Source organism: Lissotriton vulgaris, chromosome 4_1, assembly GCF_964263255.1.
Source record: "Lissotriton vulgaris chromosome 4_1, aLisVul1.2, whole genome shotgun sequence".
Taxonomy (NCBI): Eukaryota; Metazoa; Chordata; class Amphibia; order Caudata; family Salamandridae; genus Lissotriton; species Lissotriton vulgaris.
The window spans coordinates 143096469-143104772 of NC_141691.1; the positions used below are offsets into that span (position 1 = coordinate 143096469).

The window sequence follows — 8304 nt, forward strand, 5'->3', positions numbered from 1 at the left end:
TTCCACTCCAGACAATAAAAATATTGTCTATGTAGCGTAGCCAACAAGACACCTTGGTCGAAAACGCAGGGGACTGATAAACCACCTTCTCTTCCCACTGTCCCAGGTAAAGACAGGCAAAACAGGGCGCAAAACAAGTCCCCATCGCGGTGCCCAGTAGCTGATGGTAGACAGTCTCATTAAATAGAAAAAAATTCTTGGTTAGGCATATGTGTGCCATTTCCAGAATCATCTCAGTATGGAGAAGGTAGGAGATAGACCGTGTTTTAAGGAAATGTCTACATGCCTCGATGCCTTGCTGGTGGGGAATGCAGGTGTAAAGGCTATTTACATCTAGGGTCATGAAGAGATACTTGGGGTCCCAGGGCATGTTATTAATTTTCTGTAGGAAATGGCCAGAGTCTCTGAGATATGAAGGTAGGTTCATAACCAAAGGTTGTAGAAAGAAGTCCACATATCTCGAGGTGTTTTCCCAACAGCTGCCCCGTGATGACACAATCGGTCGACCCGGGGGACTAGTTGCATTTTTGTGAACTTTGGGTAGAAGGTAGAGGGCTGGCAATTTGGGGTGTTTATTGAGGATAAAATTAAATTCCTCTTTACTAATGAGCTTCCTTTCCCTCCACTCATTGAGTTGTTCCGTGTATTTCGAAACACAGGCAAGGTAAATTGCTTTGTTACTCCTTTCATACTTAGTATCATCACTCAACTGGGATAGGCCTTCATTAATATACATGTCACGGGGTAACACCACCATATTTCCCCCTTTGTCAGATTTTTTGATAATGATCTGTTTGTCATCGCACAGGGTTTTTATGGCCTCAAATTGAGCTTTCGTTAGATTGTGTTTCACCTGGTTGTTGGATTTTGATAATCTTTCAAATTCTTTAATCATAGCTTTTTCAAAAATATCGATTGATTCATTACTGATTTGCGGTAAAAACACAGATTTCGGTCTAAAACCGCTCTTGAAATTCAAACCAATATCCAAATCATCGGGTATCACATTTAGCAAAGGATTCTCGAGCGTGTCCAAGTCTCCTCCCAGTTCATGGAGCAGATGCAGCGTTTCCACATCTTCACCCGTGATACTGGTGGGCACTTGTGCAGACTTGCGGGTCTCAGTGGAGAGTTTTGTGGCATGCCACTTCTTTAGGCGCAACTTTCGAGTAAAGTAAAAGAGATCAATACGACTTTGTGTATAGTCAAAGGAGGAGGTGGGGCAAAAGGATAATCCTAAGGAAAGTACCTCTTTCTCAGCCTTGTTCAGCTCCCTGGAAGACAAGTTGATGATGGTGTTGGACTCCATTATTTTCCTCTCCTTTGGCCCCTTGTCCTGGATCCCACTGGGCTCGAGATGCTGCTTGTGTTCATGGTCACGTTGTTTCTTCCGGCGCCTTTCGCGCCTTGACCTCGTCCATTTCCTCCGCCGGATGGTTTGTTTTGCCCAGTCAGTCTTCCCTGGGCTACCATGGCAAACTCCATTAAAATCTTTTCTTTTGGGCTCATAAGCTCCGGATTTTGTGCTGTTGTAGTGCTTGGACCAACTGGGGTTATTGTTTGTTCCCTTGAGACAGCCTGATCTGTAGTCTTTGTGGCATTCGTTCCATTCGAAGCAGGAGACAGATTGGACCCCTGTATGGTAACTGAACGTAAATGGTCGTATCTCTTGGCAAAAGTCAGCACTTGGCCGCGTTCATAGTCATTGCGGTCTCGTATGAATTTGCTTTCTTTCTTGTCACGTATTTCTTTCTCCAGTTTCTCAAGCTTGATATCATACTTTGCCATTTCACTGTCAAAGTCTTTTTCATCTTCGTAAAGGCTTTTTAACTGGTTTGTAATGGCCTCTATTTCTGAAGCCAATTTTTCACAATGTTTCTTTGCGTATTTCACAAGAATTTTAAGCATTCTTATGGAACATTCGTGACTGTTCCCCGCCCATTCTTCCACCATATCTGGGTCCGGGTCTGCGAGGGTCGGCGTGGTGTAGATCCGCAACCTCCTTGGCACTCTGTCTACTTCAATATATTTCTGAAGTGTAGTGGCTTCCCACCATTTACTTTGCTCAGTTACCAGCAACTTCCACAAGGCATTCCAAAGATTCTGTTTGTTAGGGCCAGTGTTCCTCTGATTCACATTATCAGAGGTATTGCTGGTGGTAGGTGAGTCGGCATCGGTAAACATGCGGCTTGCTGCCTCGTTCCGCCGTTGGTTCCTACTAGAGGCCATTATTGTGATTGTCTTAAATGTCTGCGGGAAATATGAGCTTCCGCCTGCTTTGCATTCGTGACACACTTGCGTAACGGTATACGGAAAGTGTCTGCATATATAATGAGCCTTTATTTGCACCGGACTCAGCCTGTAAATGTACCGGTAGTCTGTTTTCCATGTGTATGATTTCAATACCATGTGACTGTATATATTCAGCACTTCCTGTTTGGTTTCGGTCTCGTGAAAAAGCAGAACTGACTGCGAAACGCGTCGAGAAAGCCATTGAATAAAATCACGCTTTGCACTTCTAAGTGGCCCGGATCTCTTTTCTTTACTGGAGAAAGTTTTGGTTGGATATATATATATATATATATATATATATATATATATATATATATATATATATATATATATATATATATATATACATATATATATATATATTTATATATATATATATATATATATATATATATATATATATATATATATGTATATATATATTCACGCTCTATTTTCTTTGTTTGCAAAGAAAATTTGCACTCGTGGCTCGCTTGAAGAATGTTATTGAGCAGCAAGCAACAAACTTATTTCGGCAAACTGCCTTCCTTGGTGTTACTGACACACCGATAGAGGCCATGTTTAAAAATCATTACATTGGTACATCACAATTGAAAAGGGACAAGCGCATAAGCGCAAACATGAGCGTCATTTTGTAATGTTATGTATGTATACAGTTAATACCATGATGCTCCTTTCATTTAAGTTATATACTTATTTACCACAGACTTCATACTTTATAGCCAGTATACTAAATTCATGCATTTTATACAAGTTTTTCAGTATTCAAATTTAAAAACACTGTAACATTTTTACCAGCCGTATATCGGACCCGTAGAAATATACCGTGGTATATTGTAATCTTGCTGTGGATCGGCTATGGTCCCTGATTTTCATCCTCTTGTGAATGTACTACTGGTGTAAATACATCATAATAATACAAAGTTAAGAAACATATTTATAGGAGCTTAATTTCTCTTCACCTCATGCTGTGTAGCAGCCATAGCACTCAACGTTGACAGATCAGGAACCTAAATGTGAGGCCAATTCCTCCCGGCAATTTAATCTCCTCAGGAATTTGGTAAGCAGATCTATAATATAGCGGGACTGCAAACTGCGAAATTTACGGGTTCTATCACCTCCTCTCACATTCAATGGAACAAATTCTCGACCATAAAATTGTTGCTTATTACGATCGCTTGAATGTTTGTCAGCAAAATGCCGTGCCACAGGGTAAGCTGAATCTTTTTTATCTATGGCCCTAAGATGTTCTAGTATTCTAATCTTTAGTGGGGGGATTGTACTGCCTATGTAGAGCAACCCGCAAGGACATATCAGACAATACACTGCATAGCTGGTACTGCAGGTTATGAACTTGGTTATTTTTCTGCTTTTCTCTAAATCTGGTATGCTATATGACTGGACCCTTTTACTGTTTGTACACGCTTTGCACTTTCTGCAAGGAAAGAACCCTTTCATTTCTTTCAGGGTACTTGTATGCTGTGGTACTTTCTCACGGTGACTCTTTACCATCATATCTTACAGTGATCTAGCCTTCTTAAAGGTCACTAACGGATGGGCTGGAATGTTGTCACAGATAATGCTATCCGTTTTTAAAATATGGCAGTTCTTTTTGAGCATACGTTTCAGCAAATTGGCTTCTGTACCATCCTGAACGTTCCCTAATTTTTTTTACCATTTTTATTCTTTTCCCTCAACAAGTGATCTCTGGAGATCCCTTTTACTCTTTTAAATGTTTTTTTCAAGGCTGCTGTTTTGTACCCTCTCAAAACAAACCTTGATGTACAATCTTTGTATGCTGCTTCAAAGTCATTGTCTCTGGTGCTATTTCTTTTAGGTCTTAGAAGCTCACCATAAGGTATGCTGTGTATGAGTTTGGGTGGATGGTTACTGGTTGCAAATAATATTGAATTCCCTGCCCTGGATTTACGATAAAAAGCTGTCTGTATCATAATATCCGCTACAAACACCTTCAAGTCCAGGTAGTCCACTGCCACTGGACTCACTGTACCCGAAAAGTGTAGATTACATTTGTTCATATTCAGAACTTTAATGTACTCATGAGCTGATTCAGTTGTCCCCTGCCACACAACAAACAAATCATTGATATATCGATGCCAAACAATCACTTTACCACTTATTGTCCCACTTGCGAAGGACCTGGGCACCTGATCCTCCCACCAGCCAATTAACAAGTTTGCATAGCTGGGGGCAATGCAGGTACCCATTGCCGTACCAGACGTCTGCCTAAAAAATTGATCCTCAAATAAAAAAATGTTGTTCATTAGACAAAACTTTGTAAACTCAATTAGCATTTGATTATGTTTGGAAAAGAGTAATCTTCATGTCTAATACACACATTTAAGCTGGTAATATTCAGCACCTTTAGATGATATGAGGGATCACATCTGACATCAGCAATTTTATTCAAAAAGTATTTTGTGCCCTTTATATACAATTGTAATTGAACCACAAATGCAGACAGGAAGTGATCGATAAATATAGATAAATGTTCCGTAAGGCTGTTCTGAGAGGACCCAATCGACCTGCCTGGTGGATGAAGACTGTCTTTGTGCAGCTTCGGGATATGGTAAAAGGTAGGGATAACTGGATTTGTATTTCAGAGGAACAAATGCTCATCAGTCCCCAGCATCGATTTATCATACTATAACTTGATTGAACTGTCATAACTCTGTATTCTTTTGTGATAAATGTCACTTGTCGTTCTTTCATAATACTTATCATTCGATATTTGTAGCAGAGCTTCATTGTAGTAATGTTCCCTTGTTTGGAAAACCACATTCCTGCCTTCATTAGAATGCTTCATTATAACAGATGTACGTTGCATCAGAATTTGTAATGCTGCCTTCTCTGCCAGTGTTGCATTGCTCTTTCTAGGACCTTTGCTTTTCTTAGATCTAAATTTCAACATGTCGTTAACCTTGGTTTCCGAAAAGACATCAATCGAATCAAGCGACATCTGTGGATTAAAAAACGGTTTAGGTTTAAATGGACTTTCTTGCATTTCTTGCTCTATTCCAATTGCTGTAGCTCTGTCTGCCAAACTTCCATTGGTGACAATGTTATCCTCCTGTTCCAATCGAAAATTCTCTAAAAGTTCAATAGTTGGTAAATCCTTTACCGTTAGCATGTCTCTGACCGTTAATCTCTGTGGTATTTTCTTGGTTTCTTGGAATTTCACTTTTCGTGCAAAACTGAAAAGATCAATCCTTGTTTGCGTGTATTTATGGTCACTACTAAGGCAGAATGTCAGTCCCAAACTCAGGGGCCTATTAGGATGGCGTCCGTCCACCACCTCAGAGGAGGAGAGACCGTCCGCAAGGGCAGCGGCGGTCCCTCCGTGCGAATTAGGTTGTGACCGCCACCCTGGAGGTCAAATCCTGTATGAATAACATTGCGGCGGGTGCTGCTTGAAGCAGCACACGCCGCAATGTTAAAAAATGCATGTTTATCTTTGCATGCACGAAGAGGCTGGCACCGCGTGGTGCCTGCCGCTTCGTGCACGCAAAGGCAGGGGGGTACCATAGATACCCCCAATGTGCACTCCCCACCCCCCTTCACCCCTGGGGGCCTGCAACGGGCCCCCAAAGAAAAAAACTGTATGCCTTTCCACAGCGGAAATGCCACAGTGGAAAGGCATAGGAGCGCCGCCATCCTAATATGGCTGGCGGTGTCTGATAGACACCGCCAGCCATGTTAGAGCTTTTCCGCCACGGTCAGAAGGCGATAAATGTGCACTATTTAAAGATGGCGCCTGCCATAAGCTGGTCGACATCCCCTCTTTTGATGACTCATGCTCTAGATCTTAATTTCACTCAATGCTTTCTCGTGATCACTCCACGCATATTTTACCAATATCCCCAGAGTACCTGTGCAGTGTCCTCTGCCCACTCTGTAAGTAACTGCGGGTCTGGATTCTCATACGAGGGAACCGTGTATACTCGTAATTCACTCGGTACCCTGTTCTCGTCTATATAGTTCTGGAGGGAAGTAGCTTCCCACCATTTATGTGTTTCACATTCATAAAGTCGCTCCAATTTAGACCTAATGTCATTTAATTTACTCTTTGGTTGTTTTTGGTCTGTCTGACTTGTGCGTGCTGCTGCTCCGTGTTTCTTAAAAATATCTTTAGTTGCCTCACGACGAGTTGACTCGCAAAACATGTCTCTTCCGTTCAGTCACTACGCTGCTGTGTATGTTACTTCAAAGTGGAGAAGTGTAGCTCACTGGTTAGAGGAGGCAGGCCCTGAAGCAGAGGTCAGACGAGGACCAGGGTTCAATTCCCGACGCGGCAGGGTCTTGAGCTCCAAATGTCCACGGACTCGATAATTCTCGCTTCGGTGCCTACTCAAATCAGGGGCTCTCACTCTGCAACTCTGGGCAATAGCTTGCTCAATCTCCACTACGCCCCCCGCAGCGGGATGCCAGGCTTTCACCTTGGGGGTGCCCAGTAGGGGCTATCTCACAGGGAAAAAACCAGGAGGGGTTCCCAAAGCAAGCGCCTTGAGACCCTTTGGGGTGATTAGTGCGCTATATAAGAAGCCAACATTACATTACATTACAAAGCTGCAACCTCGACCTGCCGCTTAGACAATTTTGAGCGTCTATGTCAAACATGCTCACCGGTGAATGCTGCCTCGATTTCCAGTGCGTCTTCTGATACGCGGGTCTCGATGCCATCCATACTTGGTTTGCTGTTTTTCATGCTCTGCAATAACGGCGGTGTGTTCCTCCTAAATGTCACACTCAAACTCCACCTCTCTGTGAAGCACTCTCGGGCGGGTGCCTATATGCGACCATGAACTCCGCAATTTTATTCACGCTCTATTTTATACAAGTTTTTCAGTATTCAAACTTAAAAACAATGTAACATTTTTACGAGCAGTGTATTGGACCCGTAGAAGTATACAGTGGTCTATTGTAATCACGGTATAATTCTACGGGTCCGATATACGGCCGGTAAAAATGTTACGGTGTTTTAAAGTTTGAATACTGAAAAACTTGTATAAAATGCATGAATTTAGTATAATGCACAACAGGAATCACCGGAGCAATATTTGGGGAACATTTAGTGAAGATTTGTCAACCGGCGCCAAAGATATAAGCAAGCCAAAAAACGCCTTTCCTATGGAAACTATGTCCTAAATATAACTGCCAGTAGGTTATATGTACGTATGTAGGTCATGTGATCAAGGCTATCTCTAGCCGAAACGCGTCATGGCGGACTGGTGCTGGGCTAAAATACTAAAATAAAAACATTTGCACCAAACTACGGGTCTTGCTGGTTCCTGTGTCTTCTGATCGGCTGCATGCTGTGAGTTGCCTAAGGAGCGCCACGTACCTCATATATATATGTATATATATATATATATACATATATATATATATATATTACCTACTGGCTGTCGCCAGTAGGTATATATAGTTAGGATTTTATCCCTATGGGATTTTTGAAAATTCTATGTCTAATAACTTTGGCGTTTGTGGACAGAATCGGCTGAAATTTTCAGGGAAATGGCACATTTTGTTTCTGAGCAGCCCTTGAAAATTTGGGGGGGTTTCATCAAGGGGGGGGGCGAGAAAAAGGGGGGTCCCAAAACGCGTTTTTCCCATGTTAATTTCCATAGGGCGGTTGGCCTCACTTTTAGCTCGAACGGCTGAATGGATTTGCACGAAACTTGGCAAAATTGTCGGGACTGTTAGCCCGATGTGCCTTTGTTAGGTCTCAATATATGTGCTTCAGTGGATTTTGAGAAATTAACGTTCAAAAAAAGATATATATCTGTAACAGCGCTCCGGGCTGCGCTCCGGTTCGCGTACTTTTCGCGAAACGGAACTTTGCGATGCGAAGCTGATTGGCTTTCCGGTGTCTGTCAACATTCTAAACAGTCCGGAGCGGCCGCCATCTTATCTCTCGGTAGGATCGAGAGAGAAGAAGAGGTGAAAAACGAAGGGGGAATTTAATGAAAGGGGGCAAGGTAGACCCCTCTT

At 42.3% G+C, this 8304-nt stretch overlaps 1 protein-coding gene across 1 annotated transcript; it reads right to left on the reverse strand.

Annotated features, from left to right (window-relative positions):
- Nucleotides 1-1308: 1308 nt before the first annotated feature.
- On the reverse strand, nucleotides 1309-2229 carry LOC147718493 (uncharacterized). The gene has a single exon (XM_086966731.1). The coding sequence runs from the start codon at nucleotides 2227-2229 to the stop codon at nucleotides 1309-1311; it is 921 nt and encodes a 306-aa protein (XP_086822857.1).
- Between the last annotated feature and the right edge of the window lie 6075 nt (nucleotides 2230-8304).

Bases quoted from the DNA above. Each gene is read 5' to 3' on its own strand.
- LOC147718493 (XM_086966731.1), bottom strand. From the start codon at position 2,229: ATGGCCTCTAGTAGGAACCAACGGCGGAACGAGGCAGCAAGCCGCATG.